At 49.5% G+C, this 24463-nt stretch overlaps 2 protein-coding genes across 2 annotated transcripts in view; both read right to left on the bottom strand.

Moving 5' to 3' along the window:
• Positions 1-387: 387 nt before the first annotated feature.
• On the bottom strand, positions 388-9482 carry CASQ1 (calsequestrin 1). Its single transcript, XM_060088329.1, has 11 exons — positions 9204-9482; positions 7330-7414; positions 6469-6569; positions 6073-6184; positions 5648-5721; positions 5170-5300; positions 3740-3785; positions 3272-3326; positions 2939-3039; positions 2214-2288; positions 388-989 (listed from the first exon to the last, which is right to left on the bottom strand). Exons 1-11 carry the CDS (start codon positions 9480-9482, stop codon positions 855-857), a joined length of 1194 nt encoding a protein of 397 aa, XP_059944312.1. The 3' UTR covers positions 388-854.
• Positions 9483-13456: 3974 nt separating this feature from the next.
• LOC132503782 (sodium/potassium-transporting ATPase subunit alpha-4-like) overlaps positions 13457-24463 on the bottom strand; it is a 28983-nt gene continuing 17976 nt past the window's right edge. Inside the window, 12 exon segments of the mRNA XM_060120579.1 lie at positions 13457-13485; positions 13769-13860; positions 16482-16545; positions 16548-16582; positions 16676-16696; positions 16698-16804; positions 19595-19740; positions 21005-21128; positions 21285-21439; positions 23242-23410; positions 23731-23881; positions 24281-24417. Of these exon segments, the coding sequence (XP_059976562.1) occupies positions 13457-13485; positions 13769-13860; positions 16482-16545; positions 16548-16582; positions 16676-16696; positions 16698-16804; positions 19595-19740; positions 21005-21128; positions 21285-21439; positions 23242-23410; positions 23731-23881; positions 24281-24417 (1230 nt within the window).

Genomic DNA, 24463 nt, shown 5'->3' with positions numbered 1-24463 from the left:
AGGGAGGGTGCTATCAAGCAGCACATAATCACTTAATTACATATTGCTTTGTATTTTTCTTCAGTTCTTCATTGTGCTTGTCTTGACTTCCCAGTGTCTTGACTAATCCGCTAGAGAGCAGGGACAGGCCCAGCACTCTCTGTTCTCCCAAAGCCTGACAGTGGTGCTGGACAAACACCATGTGTTCAGAAAAGCCTTTTTGACTTTCAGCAGATAAATAATCCAAGCTTCTCTGGGATAACTGCCTGGAGGGAGGAGCCCCACCCCGCTGCTATCACAGTCCCCTAACAAGGTACCCACACCTTAATTCCCCCATCCTCTGGCTGCCTCCCTCCTGCCCTAGGGGTGAGACCTCATCAGCAGACACTTGCTCATGTTGCTCCAGATCCTTTATTGAGGTCTCTCATTTGACCCAAGTACATTAACAAGAGATTGCTAAGATATAGCCCCAAACACAGTACCCTCCCGTCCCCCTGGCCAGGGACAGGACAGTCATAAGGATAGAAGACTTGAGAGAGTGGGGGAAGAGTGTACTCAGCTGGAGGGAGCAGAAGAGAGATGGGGGCCCATAGATATGGCAAGAGGGAAGTCACAAGAAAGCATGTAGGGAGTGATGGAAGAAACAAATAATAGATACAGGGACATGGTGGGACAGGAAACAGAAGTCAGATGAGATAGCTGGGCTGGTGTGTGGGGAAAAGTAGCTCCTTGAATCTCAGCACGCAGCATAGAGACCCCAATGGGCCCCATGGCAGAGAATGACCTAGTGTCCCTGGAGGAGCTCAGGGAAGGACAGGGAAGGAGGAGCGGGCAGGAGGACAGCAGGTGGGGCTAGGGGATGGCTGCCACAGCAACTAGTCATCATCGTCATCATCGTCATCATCCTCTGTGTTGATCTCGCCCTCCAGTACATCCTCCAGCCAGTCCTCCAGCTCCTCAGTAGAAGGCAGGTCCTCTTCATCATCCATCTCCATCCATATGCTGTCCGCCTAGGACATGGCACAGACAAGGCATCAGAACTAAGCCCGATTCAGGTCTTTAGACCTGTCCTCCCTCTCACTGGACTCTGTACATCCTCTGTCCCTTCTCTTCATGTCACTGGGCAGGAAAACTGTCCAGGTGGGGGTCTAGGTTGGAATAGTGACAGTGGGAGTAGAAAGAATTGCTGGATCAGCAAATAGACCTTCTCCCTTCAGTCTTTCTTACAAGCTCTTGCCATGCTGAGCTTCCTAAAACAGACCTCTCTATCATGCCCTTAACGCAAAGCCACTGGTGGCTCTTCATGGCCTGGAGAATCAAGTCAGCAACTCTCTGGCATTCGAGACTTTCCAATACCTGCTTTTCTAGCACCATCCTCAGAGATCTCTAGACTCTCAAGCCGTAAGAAACGACTTGCCCTTTCCCAAATCTGATATTCATTTTCCTACTTTTTGACCTTTTGCACTAACTTTTCCATCAGTTTGGAAATGACTCATATAATTTTCACTTGTAGAACTCTTATACACAGTACAATCTCCAGTGTGTTTTAATTTTTTTTAATTGTTTAGCTTCAATTAATTTTTTATATTTTAAAATTGAGGTATAGCCTGATTTACAACAATCTCCACTTTAAACTCTACCCCTTTTAAACCCTCTCTGATTCTCAAGCAGAAGTCACTTTGATTTCTGTGCCCTCCTGGTGTTTTATTGGTATCTCTATTATAGAGTTTATCAGATTTGGCCTGGTAGTTAACAGAATACCTACCTCCTCAGTTAGACTGAGAATTATATGAAAGCAGGCTGTGACTTATTCAACTCAACAAATATTTTTGAAGCCTATCTGTGTGTGGATGAGAAGATTTCTGCCCGCAAAAAGCTCAAAGTCTACTGGAAGAGACAGACATGATACATAAATAGCCATATAAAAGTCATGTTCTCAATGCCACATGGGCTCTGGGAGTGCCAAGGAGGGAACAATTCCAAATGGGACATCTGGGAAGACTTCATGGAGAAGAGAGGATTTCAACTGGGCTTTGGAGGACGAGCAGTCAGTTCCAACAGGTAGAGGCAGGGGTGTGTTCAGGGCAGGAATCTCTCCCTCTTTCCAGCCATTAGACTGGGCATGTCTAACTCCTGTGGGGAGGGCTCAATTCCTAGTTAGCAGAGCAGAGGAGGACTAGCTATGTTGGGAAGGAGAGTTGGGGGTCAACCGGGGATGAGGGAAGGAAACTCACATCAGTAACATTGACGACTCCTATTTGTGGGGCTGACAGGTCGATGTTAAACGTCTTCTCCCAGTATGGAACCAGCTGTGGAGAGACCACATATGGCAACGTAATGGAGGCTAGGAGCATCTGAGTCCAGGAGGGTGAGTGTGAGTGTGAGGGTCAGCCAGGGGTAGGGGGAGGGCACTGAACCCACGGTATATTGGTGGATAGGTCCAGCTATAGTGCCTGAAGGGAATGGGTAGAAATAAGCAGTTAAAGCGTAGATATCCCAAAAGGAAAGTATCAAGAGGGTCAGCTGGGGACATTGGCCCCTCCTTTCCGAGGAAAACTTGATAGGAAACCTTGTTCTGATCCTGAACGAAGAGTGTTAGGTGTTGGGGATTCAGCTGGGAACAGAGCCGTGCCCTGAGACGTGGAATTTCTGTGCTTTGATTCTGTGATTGTGGACACCCACATGCAGGGTTAATGTGCCCTTCTGCTCCCCCAAACTCTGGTTTTCTCTAGAAGGAGCCAGCCCTGGGCACATGAGCTATCTGCTCAGCCTCTGCTCTGGGAATCCTGTTGTTCCCACACTTCCCATCATCCTGTGTCCCCTTTCTCAGGATGTGCTCAGTGCCCCTGAGCATGCGACAGGCTCCTCCACTAGGAGGTGGGGGATAGGAACTCTGAAACAGGCTCCACCTTGGGATGTGCCCTGCCTCGGACAGCAGTGCCTGAGTGATAGCTCTTACCAGGGGGAAGTCATCAGGGTCAATCCAGATGATGCTCAGGTCAGGATTTTCAGTGTTATCTTGGGCCACAGTCTTGAGAATCTCTAAGAACTCATAGCCATCTTTCAGGGAACACAGGTGATAAGTGCACGGTGGGGCACAGAGGAAACAGGAGTCCAGCTCTTTTCCCGCCTCCCACAACTCCGCATGTCTAGCCCCAGGCTGCTTGTAAACTGTGCTCTAAAAAAACCCGTCTTATGTGTTAAAAGCCTATGCTCTGATAAATACCCCATCCCTCTCTCTCACCAGTGCCCCCGCCCCTGCCCCAAATCCAATCCAGTATTCCTCCCTCACCAGGATCATCTTCCTCTGCAAAGGCCACAATATGGATTCCATCCAGATCGTCCTCCTGTGTGGGGCAGGGAGGGGAGACCTTAGCTATACTCACTGAAGTTAGAGAGCCCATAACAGGCCCTAGATCTACCTTGGACCTAACTTTTGTGGAAATCCACCTTCTGGAGCAGGTGTATTCTTGTGGTGGTGACCCTTTTCCAAGTACACTGCCCCCTTCCACTCCAGGGTCCCCACACCTCCGCTGGCAAACCTTTCAGCCCCAGAGCTTAGAGCTCCTCCCTTGTCATCGTCATCAAGTTATGTGTGTCCCCCAACTCCTGACATGTTCTTCAGAACAGAAACCCTCCACCTTTGTGGTGCACTGTCTTTCCTATAAGCAAGACATGAGGAGCAGCAGCGTTGGATGTTTCTAGGACTTGAGTTTTCCCATGCTCCTGCGAGGGCCTGGGCCCCATCTGGGACACTCACCCAGGTCTCATACATACTCTCAGGCTTCAGTTTCCTCAGGGTTGATCTAGAAGAGAAAGAAAGTCACTACTCAGTGGGCAAGAAGGACACCCTTGGCTCCAGAGGGTCCCCATAGCAGAGGCTGCCACAGGGTCATGCCTAGGGCGTAGACAGCTTGCAGCCCTGAACAAAGCCATCTGGCAAAGCCTAAGCTCTGGGCACCAGGCCCAGATAATTGCATGGTTAAAGCAGGTAGGAGAGAGAAGCGTGGGCAAGGGGACTGGAAGAGAGACTTTCGGGAGAAAGAACTGGACATTTGGGTGTTCATTCATTCATTCTTTGATTCACTCATTCATTCAATAACACTGAGTGTTGGAGATGTTCTCAACGCTATGCTAGGTGCTGTGTGCTGTGTAGACAGAGTTGGACAAGGCAAACATTCCTGCCCTGATGAAGCGGACCATAATCTAGTGGGAGAGAGTAAGAGAAGTAGTGTTTGCACTGATGAATGGGTATTTCCAGCTGTGGAGTACTGTGAAGGAAGAGAATTATGTGTGAATGCAGGGCAGGGTTTCTCAACCTCAGCACTAGTGATATTTGGGGCCAGATAATTCTTCATTGTGGGAGAGCTGTCCTGTGCATTGTAGGATTATTTAGCAGCATCCCTGGCCTCTACCCACTAAATACCAGTAGCTCTCTCTCCAACCAAAAATGTCTCCAGCCATTGCCAAATAACCCGCTGGAAGACAAAATCCTCCCCCTCCCTCGCCACTCCCTCCACCCCTGTTGAGAACCACTGGTGTAGGTAATGTATGAGAAAGAACACAGGCCAAATCTGGATTAGAATCCAGTTCTGACACTACTCGTGGACTCTTTTTTTTTTTTTTGCGGTATGCGGGCCTCTCACTGTTGTGGCCTCCCCCGTTGCAGAGCACAGGCTCTGGACGCGCAGGCTCCGGACGCGCAGGCTCAGCGGCCATGGCTCACGGGCCCAGCCGCTCCGCGGCATATGGGATCCTCCCAGACCGGGGCACGAACCCGTATCCCCTGCATCGGCAGGCGGACTCTCAACCACTTGCGCCACCAGGGAGGCCCCGTGGACTCTTTTTAACTGAGGTTGTTAAAAGGATTAAATATAATAAGAGAGAGAGCACCTCGGAGTTCCTGGCAGACCACAGGCACTCAACACTGGTCTCGGTCAACATCACAATGAACCGTACACATTCATGGAGCACCTTCTATGTGTGCTCCAGGCTCTGGGCTAAGTGCTGGGGTGCAAAATATTGTGCAAAATGGTCAGTATATCAATAAGAACTGATACCAGAAGTGTATTCATCTCTAGGAGAGACCCGCCTCCTGGTTGGCTGAGATTCCCCTAGCCCATGTCACAGACACGTGTTCTAGCCTGGGGAGGAGCCTACCCTGCTCAGAGGGTTGCCCCTGCTCCCCACCTCCTGTGCTCCTCCACGAAGCTGACAATCTCCTCTTCGCTATTGGGCTTGTCCGGGATGGTCACAGGCTCTTCTGTGAAGGCCTCGTAGAAATCGATCTCGTTCAGCTTCAGGGTCAGCTTCTTTGCCACCTTTTCGGGGAGGGGATGGGGGAGTGGGGCAGGGGACATGGGGTCATGGTGAGAAGAAGTATTATGGGGGAGAAGATGTCAGGCAGGGAGTGAGACAACCTGGGCCCTTGTCACTGCCTCTGTGACACTGGACAAGTGTCTTAACTTCTCTGGGCTTTGGTTGAAGATGAGAGAGGGGTGGGTTAGATAATTTAAAATCTGTGGGATGGGGGAGGCCCGAGGAGGGGTGGGGTTGGGGAGTACTGATGTGTAGAGAGGGAGGAGGTCCCCCATTGATTCTGGGAGAGGGGGCTGGAGGGCAGCTGAGGGGAGTGAGGGAGACCCAGTGCAGCAGCAGGGAGGAGAACCTTGCTGTCGAAGGTGGCGAAGAAGGGGATGTAGGGATGAAACTCCTCCGCTGCTTCCTCGTAGGCTTTGTAATCTGAGGGGGGAATGCAGAGTCAGTCTCTGGGGAAACCAGGGTCTGCCAGGGAACCATCCCCCCTCTGTCATTCCCCAATTCTTCTTCGGCAGGTGGGGTTCATTCTGAGACTCACCCCCTCTAGTCCTCTGAGAGTGGTTACATACAGTGGTGGGGTGGGGGTAGGGGAATGCCTTGGTGCCTGTCTGTGAAACCTGCAGAGTGCAGGGAGATCAGAGCAGTCGATGGACCCACCATGGCAAGAGGAGTGAGGAGGTAGGGATGCTGAGCCAGCGGGTGAAGTGGGGAGGTAGGAGGATAGGTGAAGTGGGGGACCAGCGGAGGGGACAGTGGAGTCTGAGGGTTACCCACGCTCTGAGTCTTTGCTCTTGAAGTAGCCAATGAGTTTGTTCTCATCTTCGATATTCTCAAATGCCTGCAGCTCTCGTTCACCCTCAATGAATTCCACAGGGTCGTCTAGGACCTGGAAGAGCAAGGACATTGAAGGAAGAGAGTGAGTTTCTGAACTCAGTGGTAGAGGCAAGGAGAGGGATCAGGGAAAAGAGGGCTGGGAAACGGGGAGGAAGGGGCTCTCTGTTGCCGCGCGCGTGTGTGTGTGTGTGTGTGTGTGTGTGTGTGTGTGTGTGTGTGTGTCTGTGTGTGTGTCTGTGTCTGTGTCTGTGTCTGTGTCTGTGTGTCTGTGTCTGCAGTTGGTCGGAAGGGTGTGAGGTCTTAAAGCAAGGCTATTAGGTCCAGCGGAGTCCTCACATCAAGCAGAAACTCCACCAGGGTGTCAGCAGAAAACTCGCCATCATACTCAATGACTTCATCTTCCTTGAATACATAAATGCTGTCCTCTTCAATTAGTCCTAGGGAGTGAGCCAGAGGTGTGCCATGATTGCAACCTTCCCACAGGTCCAAGGGTCCAAATCCAGGGTTGCAGCCCATTCCATAATCCTTCACTAGACCACACATCTTGCCCTGTCCCCGACCCTGCTCACTGCCTCTCAGCCCCTCCATCCCCGGTGTCTGTACCCCTGGATTTAGCCTAGGTGGCTAGTCTGGCCCCAGGGGCTCTCCAGGGGGAAGCTGGCGTCAGGTGGGAATGCTAGGGGAGGACGTAGGGAGATATAGGTCCTAGCAAGATGTCTCCCCCCTTTCTCTGCCTGCCATAACCAGAGACAGATCTTCCTGTTACCTCCTCTGAAGACTCTAGTTGCTGATTCCCAATCCAGCACTTTAACCTTCAGCTATTACTGACCAGATGACTTCATTACTGGCCACCCCTCCCCCATCCACTTCCGGAGTCCAGTCTCAGGCCTGGGCTGCCCCCTGGTGGCTGGTGCTGTAATACCCAGCCCACGGCTCTGGAGGGGGAGGGGTTGGAAGAGGAGTTTGCAGAGGTCTCTCCAGCCCCACTTGTGTTCCCTGATTCCCCCTTTCCTCCAGAACCTAGCCCCTTTTTTTGGGTAGGTATAAAGAAGGCCACCTTCTCCTCTTTCTGGGATTTGAGCATGGGTCTCTATAAGGAATAAAGGAGAGGCTGGAACCCCCAGCCATAACCCTCCAAATTTCAGTATTTTCTCACCGGTCACCTTCCCCTCCCTGCTCTTCCCACCCCTCCCTTACCTAGTTTCTTGGCTACAGCCGCGTCCTTCTCAGAGTCCACCATCCCGAAGCCAACACCCTTGTCTTCTAGGACTTGGGCTGCTAACTGAAGGGAGAGTTAGGGTTAATATCAGCCTCTGGAATTCTTAGTAACCACTATTCCCGGTCTCATGCTTTCGAGCTGGGTCATTTGGGATGCAGGGAATATAAGTTAACCTTGACACGGTGCTAGGATGCAGGATATCTCCACTTTCCCTACCACGCCCCCCTTCACCCTTTTGGTCTGTGGTCCAATTTTAATTCCTGAACACCTATTGCTCATTTACAATGTGCTTATTCTGTTAAACTTTAAGGCACTGTGCATGTACTTCCAGGTTCCTTAGGGATGCTGAGGGGTCTAGCTTCAGGATGACTGAGGCTCTTTCCTCCTTCGGAGCTGAGCCCTGTACTTCATACTGATCAAAGACCACGCTCAGTGTGGGGGTGATGTTACACGTCCCTGGGGTTCTTCTGAGTGAGTCCCAATGGGGAGAATTTTGGAGGGCAAGAGGGTGGGGGGCGTGGGGCTCTGTCCATGTTGCTGAGGAGCAGCGAGAGCCAGAGAGCTGAGAGTAGAGGTCACCGTGGCCCCCACTGGTCACTCTTGAGGCAGAGAGACTGACAAAGAGATTAGAGATGAAATAGGCCTGGTTTTCCTCAATGGGGTGGGACTTTCCCTTTCACTCTCTACTTCAGGCTGTCCTTAGGCTATGGAGAGTCACACCCTAGGTCCCTGTCCTCATGGGCCTCCCAGCGGGGCTCTCAACCCTGATGCACTCTGCCTTGGGCATGGTTCGCAGCTTTTCCCCACCTAACACAGACTCGGGGCGCTCGGATTCTCAGGAGGGTGGGACAGGTGGATGGCCAGGGATGCTGAGCGCTCAGGATAAAAATACTCAGCTCATTAATCAGGCGGCGGGTTCCAGCACCCGGCAGGGGCACACGGAAATGAGAACCTACAGTCCTGGTGTCTTGCCCTGAAATACTCCAAGCTCTGGGCAAGCTGGGGCCTCTCCATCCTGCCAAACTTGAGGAGGGGCTGCAGCAGCTTGGACAAGGAGACTCCAACACATCCCGGCTCCTGGAGGGCTGTGTGACCACATTTTCCAGTCATCTCCGAACATGGGCTTTTTTCTTGTAACAATAGGCTCTCTCTCTCCTTTGTGCCCCAGCTCAGCTTGGGGGTGAGGAGAATCTTCCCACAAAGACAGGTTGGGGAAGGCATGGTGAAGCCTCCTCCAAACACAAGAAGTTTCCAATCGGGGTGCCCAATAGGGGCAGATGGCAGGGGGAGGGGACTGAGAGGCCAGTGGGAGGCATGGTGGGCTCTATTAAACCTTTAGCCATTAAATCAATGACATGCAAGTAAAATGTCAATAACATTTAAATTTATACTCAGTTTGGATCTCTTTGGGGCGCAGCCCCTGAAGTGTATGGAGAGAGGGTACGTTTTGGTTAGGAAAGTAGATTTGGGGGTGTACTGCAGTTCTTCACCTTCCCCTGAAGAACCTCTCTTTTCCTTTTTTTGCCCCCCTTCCAGGGTCACCCCAGTCCTAGCCAAACCTAGTACTACCACCCTCCTCTAGCATGGAGGAGAGATTCCCCCTGCAGCACCCCCCTCCCTCCTTAAATTGCCTGACTACGGTGGTACTTTGGGGGTTCCTGAATCTCTGTTTCTCTTCTGGCTCAGGTCATATGCCACTTGGGTCCTGTTGGTCCTGTTGGTTGAGACAGGGTCCTGCTACCCTGCCCCTCATGCCCAGATCCCACTCTTAAAGATCTACATGGAGTTGCAGGATAGAGGGGTGCAGAGAGGGACTGGGCTGCTCTGCAGGCCTGCGGAGCCCGCCACTCACCTCCAGGATCAGCTCCTCCATCTCAAACTGTCTTTGTGAGGCCTTGTCGTCCTCGGGGGGTTCGTGGTAGAGCAGTGCCAGCACCTCGTACTTCTTGAACACATTCTTGTAGTTCTTTGCGTTGACATTGACCACACGGTCCACACCATCATACTCGGGGAACTCCAGCCCGTCCTCCCCCTGCACCCCTGACTTGGGTGTCCCTAGCACCAGCAGCAACAGCAGTGCCAGCCGCAGGCCGGGCACAGCTCTGGCCCCCATCCTGTCTGCAGCATTCATGGAGGTAGTGGGATCTGGGTCGGCTCTCCCGGTCCAGAAGAGGTTAGCTGGGGTAGGGAGAGGCCCCTGGGTCCCAAATCCTGAGTTAGGGGCTCACGATGGGGGTGGGGTGGGGAATGGCCCAGAGCAGTGGACAGAGGACACTGCTAGGTCCTGGAGAAACTGCCGACAGAGCCAAGAGAAACAGGGTCAGGGGGAGGGCTAGGAACAGGGGGCGGGGAGGGAACCGGAGCTGCCCTTGAGGTTGGCACCCCTCGGCCCCCTCCTGGTCCTGTCTAAATATGTCTCCAGGATTGGCAGGAGAGACGGATAACCTCCTGAGGCCAGGACGGCCCCGTGAGGGCCAGGATCCTCCTACCTCCAACACCTCTCACCCAGGCTCCCAGAGCCTCCTCCCCTCCCCCTCCCCCCCAATGTCCAGGGCTCCTCGGCCCCTGTGCCCACACCAGCCTAGGAGCTCATCGCCATATTAAGAAAGGAAAAAGCTGGAGCTAAAAATAAGACCAGATGAGTCCGAGGTAAATGAAGCTGGGGCTGGGGGAGGGGAGGCTTGGGGGTAATTAGGGAGAGTGGAGCGAGGGCAAGGGTACTCAGAGAGAGGGAAATGGGGCCGCAGAGGAGGAGGAGGTATTCTGGGTCAGAGGTTAAATTTGTCGTCCATTTGTAAAAAGTGGGGCAAATGTGGTATTGCCTCTAAGTCCTAAAAGCTGGGACTCTCCTCTAGGTCGAGTCTGTTTCTTTGATCCCGTGGAGGAAGCGGGGGGAGTACAAATGCAATCCAGGCTGCAGGAAAGAGACCCCCTGCACTTCCCTTTAAAGAACCAAGACCAAGGATGAGGTCATTCTCTGAATAAAAGATGGAGCCGAGTCCAGGACTGGCGCCCTGGCTCAGCTCCAGCCGGTTTCCTTTGCTTCACTCAACACTCCTAACTGGAGTATGCAGAGGAAGGACGGGGCGTGGGGCGTGAAGTGCTGGCCCACGTCCATCCTTGGAGATGCGCATCTGGGGCTTCTCTGCCCACAGACCCGAGAGGAGAAGGAGAAAGTCGTTGGGCTGCTGACTCCTGCTTGTACTCTCCACTCGGATCCTACGGGACTGGTTTTCTAGGGCACAGTGGGAAGGAGGATTCCCCTGGCTGAATGATTCCAAGGAGAGCGAATTGTGACTGTTCATTCCTACGTCTTTGACAAGACAAAAAGGATCAGGTATCAACGGTAGGGGAAAAAATTAACACTGGGAAACATGAAGAGGTGGGGCCCTGTGCCCTGAACCAAGGATGCTGCTTAATTCTGTGCATTGAGAGCCAAAGCAGAGCCGGTGCAGAGGGGCTCGAACTTCCTGGATCCCAGCTTGGGGGTGAGGGCGGAGTGGATGGGCTCAGCTCTGGGTACCTTCAAGGACCCTCTTCACGGCCCTCCAGGGCTCACGCACAGGTAAGCAGAGGCACGAGGGAGACCAGAGAGAGGCTAGATCAAAGTCAGAAGCCCCCATGCCCACCCTGAGGTGTCTCCGATGTTGGAGGCGCAGCAGGTGTTTTGCACCATGAAGTTATGTTAGAGGAATGACCTTTCCGCACTCCCACAGGGCAGACCTTACACGGCTAAGCAAGGAAGGCCAGGGAAAATCTCAAGAACGTGGCAGGAGTGGGTCCAAGAGAGACAGCTGTCATTGGCGCAGGAGAGGCCAGAGGTAGCTAGGCAGGGCATGCTGGAGCTGGAGAGACCTCAGAACCCATCTCAAGGGAGTGACCAACGTGCCCACAGCCCCATGACCAGAGCAAAGACAGCAGGAGAGACAGGTGGACCCGCCCGTACCTATATGACCTAGATGACGTTCAGCCCCAGCTTCTCCTTCTGCTGCGCTCTGGAGGAGGGGGGAACACTGGGACAGAGACATTGGGACCTTAGACTCGTTCCATCCTGAATCTGACCTCTCGTACCCCCAGGGTGTGAGATGGGACAAAACGGTGACCCAGGCCTGCCCCATTCCCTCTCTGCTTCTGCAGCTACCAGGCTGTTTCATCCCATCCTCCTCCCTCTCCTTGGCCCTGGCTCTCCAGAGCCACCCGGATCCCTTCCAGCAGCTGCACCCGTCCCCTCCTCCCTGTCCTCCTCTCCCATACTTTTCTCTATACTTTCTATTCAAATCCTTCCCTCTAGGCCCCTGCCTTCAGGCTCAGCCACCGATATCAAATGACCCTAAGGTGGGGCCTCTGTATTTTTAACCCACCAGACACCCAAAGCTCCTGCTACTGAAACTTGAGGAGCTGGCCCCTCCATGCTCCCCCACCCCAACTCACTCACACACACCCTGGCCCCTCCATCTTCCGGGCTCTGGTTCAGCCCTGTCAGCATCGGGGAAGGACCCCAGACTGATACAGCCCTGTCCCTAGGAGACCTTGTGTTGGAGGAGGGAGGGGAGCAGGTGGGAGAGAGACCTCTGAGGAGGGCCCGATGTAGGGGGAGAGTGGCTGGTGTACCTTATGACAGCCTTCCCTTTGCTAGTCCATGGCCTCTCATCCTCCAGACTCGTCCACAGCCCTTCCCCTATCACTATCCTATTTTTCTTCTTTTGCATTGGTATATTTTTGGCCCAGCCTTCATCATAAGACTAGCCTGAAAAGTGGTTGAGGGCACAAGTTCTGCCATCAGACAGACCTTGGTTTCCTCATCTATAAAACCGGGTGGGGTGGTAAGAATGTATTTGTTGTATGGATTAATGGATGGTGTAAGTAAGGCCTTTGTCTACCGCCAGACAGAATGTGCAGTCACCTAACACATGTGCTTTGTTTTTGGTGACAGTCTACGATTTCCACCAGCTTTTCTCAGCATTTCTCTCTCTCTCTATGCTGTTCGGCACAGCCAACCCTCTCCTCTAAAAGAAGCCTGAGAGCGAACCGATCCACAGGGTAAAGTGGACCAGCTCACAGGGCAAAAGCCAGCGAGTGGGTGAAGAGGAAGGAAGAGCTGCCACCAAGGGTGGGCAGGAGAGAAAGTCTCCCGGGGACTCCTCACGTGCCTGAGACGCAGCAAGTGCTGGGCCCAGGCTCGGAGGCCAGGCTTTGGGGAACATCCATCACCTGTGTGGAGCTGGGGCATGAGGGGGCGGGTGCTTTGCCTAGAGTAAAGGCTACAGGGATCCATTCAGCGTCGTTCCAGCCTCTATTTCAAGGTTACGCCAGAGAAAACAGCTGAGGGCTGGCATGGGGTCGAGATGCCCTAATGACTGGGGCTACGGGAACACCAATCCCTTCCTCAGAGGCAGGGCAGCGGCCCCACATTCACCACTCACCACGTGGCCCCTTCCAAGTCATTTAACCTCTCTGCACCTCAGGTTCTTCGTGATGAAATAAGGTCTAGCACGAAAAGTCTATGAGTCTGTACGTTGATCTGAGGACCTGAGCGGGCGCTGCGGCCCCTCTGTGAGGTGTGGCTCCCCTGCTCCTCTCTCACCTCCTCTGTTTCTCTGATCCCAGGACTCGTCCTGTCCTTGCTCTCTGTCGGGTTGGAGAGTGACTTTGAGGGGGTAGCCCTCAAGGGGCAAGGATGCTTGATTCTGATCCCTTCTCAGCCTTTTGACTCTGGTCCCTGAAAGACTTCCCCTGCCTGGCTCCCATGAAGACCTAGGGAGAGAGTGTCACAGTAATCCCCATTCTCCAAAAATCAGATGCGACACATCCAGGAGCTAAGGGCTGTTGCAAACATTTACTCTCTTGACTGGCTACTGAGCCCCCTGCTGGGCTCCAGTCAGATGCAGGCTGGGCTCCCCTCAACCCACCTCATCTCCTATCCATGGTGCCCTCAACCCAGCCCTAGGATCACCTGTCTCTCTCATCCAAGGTTCTTCCTCCTGGCCTCTCCCTGCCCCAACTAATGTGCACTCTCAGATGTCTTCCCAAACTCATTACCCCAACCCTCCCCCACCTGGCGCTCAGGACACCCTGATGTCATGTGAAGATCTTCCTCTGTTGAGTTTAGTAGTAGGTCTCCTTCTCCAGCCAGCCTGTGGAAGAGAAGAGACCAGAGTGAACTGGGGAAGGCCTCAAGGGGAGAAAAACAGAAGGGTGAGCCAGGACAAGGTGGGAGGCTTGAGGGTGGAAGGCAGGGCCCTGAGGGTTGGAAGGAGCAGCATGCTGGGGTCAAGGACTAGAGGGCAGGATCCAGGCGCAGCACAGGCTGGACAGTGAGCTGGGGAGAAGGGCAGTGGGCCTGGAGGAACCAGGGGGAGTGGGGCAGCTGGTCAGGACGCTGGCAGACTCTCAGGCCAGGGTGCAGGGGAGCTTTACCGCCAGGGTGACGACGGATGATGAGTTTTCTGATTTCATCATAGACAAAGATGAGGACGCTGTAGGGAGTGGCACAGAGCCACCAGGTTATCCTGAAGAGAGCAAAAGCTGGTCAGCGGGGGCGGAGATAGAGGGGCCAGTGAAAGGCAGGTGCAGAGAACAGCGCCTGGGAATCGAGTGTTTGGTTTGTTGTGTGGGAGGTTGATCCCTACCTTTGAGGAGGTCAGAGCCTGGGGAGTGAGGGCGGAGGGGCCAAGACAGGAGCATGAAAAGCCAGTGAGAACAGAAAGGGATAAATGCCGTGTTAGAGGTACATGCAGTGTTCACAGAGATTGTCTACCAGCTTTTGTGGAGTCTCTGAGGGAGACTTCCTTTGCTTTCTGGGTTCTCTAGACCTTGCACCCACAAACTCCAAGCAGGATGGGTCTGAGACTAGATGTGGGGTATATCTTGCCAGGGAATATATACACTGTTCTATATTGCAAAGATGAGGAAATCTTTTTCTTCCTGAATTTCTTCTATAGACCGGGAAGATGGACTCTGGGGAGGGCTTGAATCAGGACCACATTTGTCCCTTGGATGATAGAGAGATGGCTTAGAGCAGCATTGTCCGATAGAAATATACTGTGAGGGCTTCCTTGGTGGCGCAGTGGTTAAGAATCCGCCTGCCAATGCAGGGGACACGGGTTCGAGCCCTGGTCCGGGAGGGTCCCACATGCCGCGGAGCAACTAAGCCCCTGCGCCACAACTACTGAGCCTGCGCTCTAGAGCCCACGTGCCACAAATACTGAGCCCATATGCCACAAATACTGAAGCCCGCATGCCTAGAGCCTGTGCTCCGCAACAAGAGAAGCCACCGCAATGAGAAGCCCATGCACCGCAACGGAGAGTAGCCCCCACTCGCCGCAACTAGAGAAAGCCCGCGCCCAGCAGTGAAGACCCAACACAGCCAAAAATAAATAAATAAAATAAATAAATTTATTTAAAAAAAAGTATACTGTGAGCCACATGTGCTAGTTAATATTTTCTAGTAGGCACATGAAAATAAGTAAAAAGAAAAAAGTGCAATTAATTTTAATATTTTATTTAACCCCAAATATTATTGCTTCAACATGTAATCAATATAAACATAATTAATGAGTTATTTTACATTCTTCTTTTTATCCCGAGTCCTCGAAACCCAGTGAGCATTTCACACTGACAGTGTATCTCAAGTCAGACACTAAATTTTCAGTGGTTAAAGGAAAATGTAGTCTAACCAAAACAATAAAGTTGTATTTAATTGAAAAATATTTGACACTGGTTTAGTTTTTAACATTCAGTCAACTAAAATTATAAATTCAATTTCTCAGTCTCACTAGCCATATTTCAAGAGCTCAATAGTTGCATAAAGATGGTGGCTACCATATTGGACAGGGCAGGCCTAGGCCATGGTTCATTACACACACACACACACCCCTCAACCAGTATAAACAGTTACGGACATACAGCCATGCATTCATTCAACAACAATTATCATGTCTACTCTGTGTATGTGCTAGGTCCTGGAGAAATAAACATGATGACATGATGGTCTTTGATCTCAAGAAGCTCAAGCAATCAGGGAAAAGAGGTTAGATAAACACACAAAATAAATAATCACAGTATTAGGTGATGAGTTTTATGGTCAAGGTACGTACAAGAGTGTTTGGGAGCACAGTTAATGCTCAACCACGTTTACTGTCATTTATATGTTGACATTAATAGCAGCAACAACTGAGCTACTATTAACAAGGTGCCCACCGGGACCCAAATGTCGTGCTTCATGTATTATATGCATTTCTACCTGTAATTATCAGAACAATCTGCCAGGTGTGTGTTATCGAGACTTTGCAGTTGAAGCTGAGGCTCAGAGAGGTTACCAGCTTGTCCAAGGCCATAGAATAATACACAGTACAGCCAAAATTCAAACCTGGAATTGACAGTATCTAAGGGCAGTGCCAATGTCTTTTATTAAACATTAATTGAGCAGCTACAGAATACACAGCATTGTGTAAAGCACTGCAAGGGACAGAAAGCTACAGAATACAAAGCATTGTGTAGAACACTGCAAGGGACAGAAAGGTGAGCAAAGTGTGTAAACACATAGAAAATCAGTTGGAAGACTACACACTAAATTATTAATAGAGGTTACCAATGCAGGGTGGGAATGAAATGGGAGTTTTGCTTTTTTCTTTATAAAAATGTTAAATGGAAAAGTTTCACAAGCATATACTAATGTAAAAACACAAAGAAACAAAAACTTGGGACTTGAACCAAACAAGGTCCCAGACAATAAGAATTTCAGTGTGCCCACCCACCTATATGAACATTAAAATGGATTTGCAGAAGTACAGCAGAGTTAGCCATGCATAGATTAGGCTGTTTTATGATTACACCAGCTCCAAGCAATGTGTAGCCTGGGACAGCTATACCACACATTATCATAGAAAAGGTACCACTCTGTTAAGCACTGGCAAATCTGCTAAGTTTGCATGTCTAGTGGGTTGCGATCACTTGGTACAGTCCCTAATTCCTCCCCGGATAAGATGCCCTTCTGGGAGCTCAGGCAGTTCTCTCTACATCACTGAGTGGAGCCTGCTCCCCTCTTGAATTCCTTGCTCAAACATGCCTCCTCCCATGTGCTCTTCCTGTGCCCAGAGACACCCTGCCTTGCACCCCTCCCCTTACTCACTTGAGTGGGTACATTCGCAGGGCCACGTCCATGCCTGGAGTGTAGGACAGAAAAGCAGCCAGGACGTCTCCTCCAGGATCCCAAATATTAGGATCTTGTTTCTGAGAGGAAATGTTTAAGGGTGTGTTGGAGGTCGGGAAGGAGAGTTAGGGGTGCAGTTTGGGAGAGTGTTGGGGCCGGTGGGCGGTGCTCACGTCATGCCCTGCTGGAAGACAGTTTCTGCGGGTCTTGCAGATGATGAGGTCAGCCCACTGCACAACCACGATGCTGACAAAGAAGGCCGTTTGGCATGTGAACTCCAACACCTTACGCTGCTCATAGGTCTGGGGGAGGGCGGGCAGAGGGGAGCCATCAGTGTCAGGAGGGATTCAAATATGCCTCAAAGGCTTCTTCCTTCTCCTGCCTCCCCGGACCCCAAGGCTGAGATAGGTCCCCTATTTAGATTCCTGCAGCCCTTCACATGTATCTCTGTCTTAGCACTTTCCATGTTGTAATTGTGAGTTGTTTATATGTTTGCCTTCCCTGACTGAGAGCCCCTCAAGGGCAAGCACCTCGTCTTACTTATCTCTGTGTCTCCTCTCCCCATGCTTCATTCAGTGAATGGCAGGTACTATGGCTCAATAAATATTCACTAAGAAGAAGGGTGGTGTAAGGGAAGAAGGTGGACTTCAAGAGGAAAACAGGGTCAGAGGAAAAAGGTAAGGAAGATGGGGCCAGAGGGGAATCTGCATGCAGAGGGGAAAGGGATACCCGAAGAGTGGTACCAGATGGGAGGCATTCACTCATCCATTTGTTCATTCTTTCATTCACATTTTACACAGAAGGAGCTTAGAGTCCAGTGGGGAAGATAAATGTGCTATGCCAGCACAGTAGGTAGGTTACAAGAGGGAGATCACAGAGGGCTATGGAAACACAGGAGAGGAGCATCTAAATTAGACTGGAGAAAAAAAAAAAAGCCCATTAAAAAAAAATAAAACAGCATGTTTATAAATAACTTGTAGATCGAATAAAGAATTTGAAAATATGTAAGACTAAACAATAATGAGATACTACAGATAGACCCTCATGGGATGTGGTCAATGTTGTACTTGGAGGGAAATATAGAGCCCTAAACAATTAGAAAACAAAGGCTGGAAATCGATGAGCCAAGCACTGAATTTAGAATGAGACCTGTCAGCACATTTCTGTGCATCAGATCATACCACCACTATCCCCTGCAGCCAGCTACCAAAACTGAGCCACTCCCAACATCACTTGAAAATTTTAGCTCCTGACTCACCATCACTCTAACTGCTGTGTCCTCGGTTTTGGAGGTTTAAATATACATGTTGATGATCCTCCCCGTACCATGGTCTCACCGTCTTGATCTTCTCCTCCAACTGTATCCTCTACTCCCCACCCGGCTGCTAACTTCCATGGTTAAACTCCAGACATTGTCTTTTCCAATAGCCACAATTTTTCTGTGATTCTAATTTCAAGCACCTCTTTTCTCTCTGATCACTGTCTTTATCTTTCCATCTCACCTACTCTAGTATCCCAACTCCAACACTTCTTGGACTTGGACTTAAAATCCATGGACCCAATATGTTATATATTTGGCTATTATCTTTCTTCCCTCCCACTCTGTGCCCCTAACTAGAATATAAGCTCCATGAGAGCAGTAACTTGGCCAAATTTGTTCACTACTATATTCCAGGGACAAAACAGTACCCGGTGCATAGAAGATGCTCAACATATACTTGCTGAATGAATGAATGAAAGAATGGTGATTAATGGAATTACTGCTAGAGGTATTTAGAAGATAAGGAGCTATCTAGCAGTATGTAGGGTACTTCCTGGGTGGGCAGCTATATGCTCGATTATCTGAAGATTACAGCAGTGGAAGAGGCAGAGACCTTGCCTTATGGCCTTTATTCCACAGGGCAATTGTTCTCAACCCATTTTGGAATATCTCAAGACGTCACTGATGTAATTTGATGTTAATTCAAATTAATTATCTTTAATTTATTGTAAATAAACATGTGTCAAGCTTCATCTTGATAGCAGGGAGATGGTATCAAGATATAAAACTAACAAGGGTCTTGATCCGAGGTCTGAGGAGATGTTGACAAGGTACATAGCAATGAGGACTCTGGGCATCTTTGGACCCTGGAGCAGTGTTGGTAGCTGGGAACATTGACATCTGTTGGTCTCATGAGGCTCAGATAGTGGAAGCCTACTGTGTATGAGGGGCAATGTTCCAACAGCCCCGATTTTAACATACTTTTGAGAGACCTGCAGTTATCTTGATTTGGAGACATCATGGTGAAGTGGGAAAGTGCCGGGCAGGAATCAGTCCAGATTTCTAGTCCAACTGTTATAGGGATTCATTGTGGGACTTTAAGCAAGTCACTAAATCTTTCCAATAGACCATAATGTCCTCTGTAGACTGTGTGAACTCTATGGTCCTATGATTCTAGCAAAAATTGGCGTCACATCTCCCACTGTCTTAGAAATTGGGATGGGCGTTCACAGATGCAAACAAGCATACTCACTAAAATTCTTAAGCAAATATTGTTGGTTGGAGGGCTTCGGTTTGGACCTTATTCATCTTGGGTGTTAGGAATGACTAATACAGAGACGCATCCTCTAAGTTTGAAAAGTTTAGAAGAACAACGAAGAGATATACAAAGAAAATACATTTTCAGATTTAAAATCATACTCTTTGACTACCCATGGAAAAGGAGCATAACAGGAGAAAGTGGACCGAGCACTCATTTCTGGGACAATGATGATTAGAACCTGGAAAACCAGAAATCAGCTCCAAAAAGTTGATTGACAAAGTAGACTTCCAGGTCCAAGGAAGCCAAAAAGACCCAGGAAGATAAGGACAGACAACAGACAGTAAGAATGAATGGAAATGAAGTAATCGTAAACAAAGAGAAGCATATTTGCTGATGTGATTGGAGACTGAGGACAAATGTTAGAAAGCTCCTGTAGGACTGAAGATGAGGATCATCTCTGTCTGCCTGGTGCCTCCATTCTCCTACTCTGCAAAAACTTGCTACACTTACTCTTCCTCATTACTTCTTCACTCTTACTGGTCACAATCTACTACCCTACCTTTTACTCACCCACTGTTGTCCATAGCTGTCCTCCAGGTCATTGAGGTATCGATTTTCCCAGCTGATGCGGATGCCCAGCAGATCAATAGGTTTAAAACCATTCTCAGCCAAGATCACAAAGTAGGTGAAGAATCCTGCCAGAGCCTGGATTATCCCTGTGAGTGATAGAGTCTCAGGTCAGGGGAACCTGATTCAGAGAAGGATCTCAAAAGGCAGACCATGGAAGGGGTGCTGCCTGGGGCTTGCTTCTAGCAGGGTTGATGTGTGTCTGAGCTGTATTGCTGAAGATTCATGCCATTAATGATCTGATCCCACCATCTCTGTAGGACTTGTCTCCAAACTCTGACATTTCTTTCTAAGCTGTAATCTAGAGTCATCTTTTTATCATATAAGCTTAAAACTGGAAAGGACCTTAGAGGGGATTTGTTCCCTCTCCCCACTGAGTGAGTGCTGGACTCCTCCCTGTCCATTCTTTCTGACACCAGGGCACTCATCAAGTCCTCTCATCCCGTCGCATCTCTCCCATCTGCCCCTTGTCTCTCCCTTGGTCAAAACCTCCACCACCTCATGCCTGGACCACGGCTATGGCTGACGTTAATGTTTGCCTACTGACCACAGATCTGTGCACTGTGTAGGGACCAGTGGACATTGATTCTTACAACAATTCTGAACTATCATTTACATTTCATAAGTGGGAAAACTGAAGCACGAAAAAGACTCAGTCATTGTCCAGGGTCATACAGGTTGTGAAATTGGGATTCAAACATAGGTATGGATCCTAAATCTGTGCTTTTTTCCTATGTGTTTCCATCTCTAGATATTAGGATTGTCTCCTCTGTCCCCATCTCTTTCCTGTACCCCTATCGTATTTAGGAACTCAAGAACAAAGACCTTTAATGGCTCTCAAACGTCTTTCAAAGCTGCCCCTGCTATAAATGCTACCTGTGTCCACAGCCTCATTTTCCACTACTTCTTTATCAGGAATAAGCACTCCACCAAACTGGTTTATTCACTCTTCAACAATCAGGTATCCTCTGGTCCCCCACACCAGACCATCCATTTACTAGTCTAAGCCTTATCTTCCAGCACCAAGTTTAAGTCCTGTTTCCTCCATAAGGCCTCTCCAACTGTCCTCAAGATTGGTGAGTCCTCTTGCTTTGTACTCCTGCAGTATGTCCTATCTATACTCATTTGGCACTTGGAGAACAACTTGCCATCATTTTATGTACTTTTGCTCCTTTTTGACTAGACTCTTAAGTCAAGGGTAGATCAGAGATCAATGTTTTTTTTGTGTCCCAGGGCCCAGCACAGTTTGTTGTTAAGAAAATATCTCCCTGACTTCCAAGCCAAGATTGGTCCAGTGGCCACGCTGGTGCAGCCGCTCCCCACTCCCTTCACCCCTCATTCCTCTGGCCACACCAGTCTGTCCGTAGGCCATGCCAGTGAGACGGTCATTCACCAGCTTATCAGTCTTTGGATTCTGTGGAGCCCTCTTCATGATGTCACTTTCAGCCGACTCATAAGCCAAGGAGATAGCAAGGACCTGGAGGATGGAGGGTGGAAGCGACAGGGAACACACAGTTCAGAAGGAAACTCAGAAGTAACTCGAGCTCTGCCCCTCTCCCCGGACACAGATTTTTCCTACTCCTCAGTCTGTTTCACAGGAGTTCCATGAGCTAGATCCCAGCTTAGTCCTCACCATGTCAGTGCCCAGGTCAATGCAGAGGATGGTTATGGTGCCCAGAGGCAGTGGGATACCGAGGATGATGAACAGCAGGAAGGGGGTGAGCTCAGGGATGTTGCTGGTCAGGGTATAGGCGATGGATTTCTTCAGGTTGTCAAAGATCAGGCGGCCTGGGAAGGATGGTCAACCTTCTGTGAGAAGCACAGAGACATCACGCCTCCCACAAACCAGCTCCTGGACAGAGAGACCACTACAAAGCAGTGGCACAGTCCATGAAAGGGTCCGAAGGTCTTAGGCCTTGGCAGCCCCAGTTTTGTTTCTAAATTGTGTGACTCGTAATTAGAGCCGTGATTTATTAACATGCCATATCTGTATACTCTTTGTTCTTGGGTTCAACATGGCTACTATCATCTGATCTCTGAAAATTAAGCAGGGTGGGGCCTGTTAATACTTAGATATGTGTGAGAATGCCAATATAAAAGCCATTAGAAGATTAAGGCTGATTCACAGTAACATGGATGGACCTAGAAGTTATCATACTAAGTGAAGTAAGTCAGACAGAGAAAGACAAATATCATATGATATTGCTTATATGTGGAACCTAAAACATGACACAAATAAACTTATTTACAAAACAGAAACAGACTCACAGACATAGAAAACAAATTTAGGGTTACCAAAGGGGAAAAGGGAGAGACAGGGAAGAGATAAATTAGGAGTTTGGGATTAGCAGATACAAACTACTGTATGTAAAATAGATAAACAACAAAGTCCTACTGTATAGCAGAGAAAACTATATTCAATATCTTGTAATATACTATAATATGAAAAAGAATATATGTGTATATATATGTGCATACATATATATGTATGTATGTATCTATCTGTATCTGAATCACTTTGTTACACACCAGAAACCAACAGAACATTGTAAGTCAACTATACTTCAATTTAAATAAAAGTCTGAAGTGGAAAGAGCCTGGGCTTGGGTTCTAATTCCATTTTCTGCCATAACTAGCTTGTGACCTTGGGCACCCCTCACCTTCATTCCTCCTGCCTTGCAAGATGGCTTGAGTCCTTCCCTGACAACCTTTTTTAATATTGTCATCTCTCCTTCCACTCCCTGCTTTACTCATTTTTTCCCATTGCACTTGTCTTCTTGTATTATACTGTTCAGTTTACTTTATTGTCTGTCTGTCTCCACTGGAAATTAAGTTACACAAGGGCAGGGATGTGTGTTTTTATTCCCAATTATAGTATCCCCAGGATCAAGACTAGTGCCTGGTACATAGTTGATACTCAGAAAGTTCATTGAATTGAGTGGATATAAACTACTGAGGATCATACAAGGTCTAAATAAAATGTTAACTATTACTATTATGTGGATTATCATAGATTTTCATAACATAGCTCCAGGCAGAAATCAGAAATCAGGGAGCCGGGGAAGCAGAATTCTGGGGTTCTCCTGTACGCTAGTGGGTATTGTCTCTGGGAAAGAGGGGGCTTAGTTTAGCTCATGCAGTCACTTCATAGATCAGGCTCCAGCTGATCTTGATATGTCAACATCATTCAGACAACAGGTTGCTAGAAAGTCCTCCTGAGGTTGTGGAGTACAGAGTAGTCTCACGGTATAGCTATACCCTGAAACTTACTGTAGACCCACTTGAATCCCCATGAGAGAAGAAAAACAATGCTGTGCTGCACTAGAACCCCACTCTCCCTAGAAAATCTGGACTTTCCTCCAGTCTCATAAGGGCTCCAGAGAGTGATGTGCTAAGTACCAGCTGAATCTAATTTGCAAAATTTTGACTTACAGTGATTTCTCCCAGTCTGTACAGGAGGTTGGAGGATGGGCAAAGGGAATGAGAATAATGTACCCCAACTCTCACCTGAGTCTGAGCAGGTGAGAGTTGGTACCTACCAACCTGGGCACCTGCTTCCTCACCCTACCCTGGGCACCCTGCTTCCTCACCCTCCTCCACACCCATGACGATGGAGGCAAATTTGTCGTCCAGCAGGATTATGTCAGCTGCCTGCTTAGACACATCAGAGCCAGCAATGCCCATGGCAATGCCGATGTCCGCCTCCTTCAGCACGGGGGAGTCGTTCACCCAGTCGCCTGCCACCGCCACAATGGCTCCCTGGGTGAAGCACAGAGAGAGTGAAGTAATTATTGTGTCAGATTGAGGACCCATCCCAAAGGTCAGTTTGATTCCATCATCCCTTGTTTCTTGATGTAATCATGCTTGGTTTAGGCCTCTTGGCCCTTCCTTCTCCTGCACGTCCTGAGATAGCAAAACTCACAGGGAGCCCCCAAATGGATGCCTGTCTCAGGGGTTCATGATGGGATGCTCTCTGGAGCCTCCTCTAGCCCAGCCCACACATTCCTATGCTTGGTTTGGGGCTGGGCTGTGCCATGTGGTTCCCTCCAGATTCTCCAAGCCTCCTTGGTCTCCCTTACCAGCCTCTGACATCCCTCTACAATGATGAGCTTCTGCTGGGGGGAGGTCTGAGCAAACACGATCTCAGTGTGGTTTTGGAGGATCTCATCAAGCTGCTCTGAGTTCATATTTTTTAGTTCTGAGCCATGCACTACAATGGCTTTGACATCCCTGAGGGAGAGGAATTTCAAAAGACTAGTTCAGAGTGTTGAGAATTCACCAGGTGTCCTGGTGCCCTCTAAGCCATCTTTGCTTTAACCTCCTTGTTTCTCCTTTCAACCCCATCTCCTCACTTGTCCCCAGCCACGCACTGTCCCCAGATTGGCACATTGCATTCCTTCCCTCCTCTCCCACCTCCTCCTCCCTCTTCTCTACCTCCTTCTTTGTCCCACCTTCATCGGAAAACCCACTGACATAGTTGCTTGGTCATTTTCCTATTATGTTTTACTTTGCAGTAAGTAAACTCTGCACATCCTACCTATAGAAAGAACCTCTGAAAATGTTAGTGGGTGGGGCAGGCTAAGGATGGAGGGAAAAAATGGCAGATCTGAGTCCTTTCAGGGATCTCACCTGGCATTGACCTGGCTGACAGGGATCTTGAACCGGGCAGCAATGTCCTCTGCTGTCTCGGTGCCTTCTGATATGATGCCCACACCCTTGGCAATGGCCTTGGCTGTAATGGGATGATCCCCTGTTACCATAATCACCTTGGTTGGAAGGGGAGGGAAAAGGAGCAGAATCATCTTCAGGGAG

This window comes from Mesoplodon densirostris, chromosome 2 (genome assembly GCF_025265405.1).
Source record: "Mesoplodon densirostris isolate mMesDen1 chromosome 2, mMesDen1 primary haplotype, whole genome shotgun sequence".
NCBI classification, from domain to species: Eukaryota; Metazoa; Chordata; class Mammalia; order Artiodactyla; family Ziphiidae; genus Mesoplodon; species Mesoplodon densirostris.
The sequence above is the reverse complement of the archived record's forward strand: the minus strand, read 5'-3'. Positions and strand labels throughout refer to the sequence as shown.

What these genes read in the sequence shown, in the direction of transcription:
- CASQ1 (XM_060088329.1), bottom strand. Translation starts at nt 9,482, where the DNA reads ATGAATGCTGCAGACAGGATGGGGGCCAGAGCTGTGCCCGGCCTGCGG. An exon ending in GGCTGTAGCCAAGAAACTAG is followed by an intron (nt 6,570 to 7,329) that starts GTAAGGGAGGGG and finishes CTCACTCCCTAG; the next exon opens with GACTAATTGAAGAGGACAGC. An exon ending in TCGCCACCTTCGACAGCAAG is followed by an intron (nt 5,301 to 5,647) that starts GTTCTCCTCCCT and finishes CTCCCCGAAAAG; the next exon opens with GTGGCAAAGAAGCTGACCCT.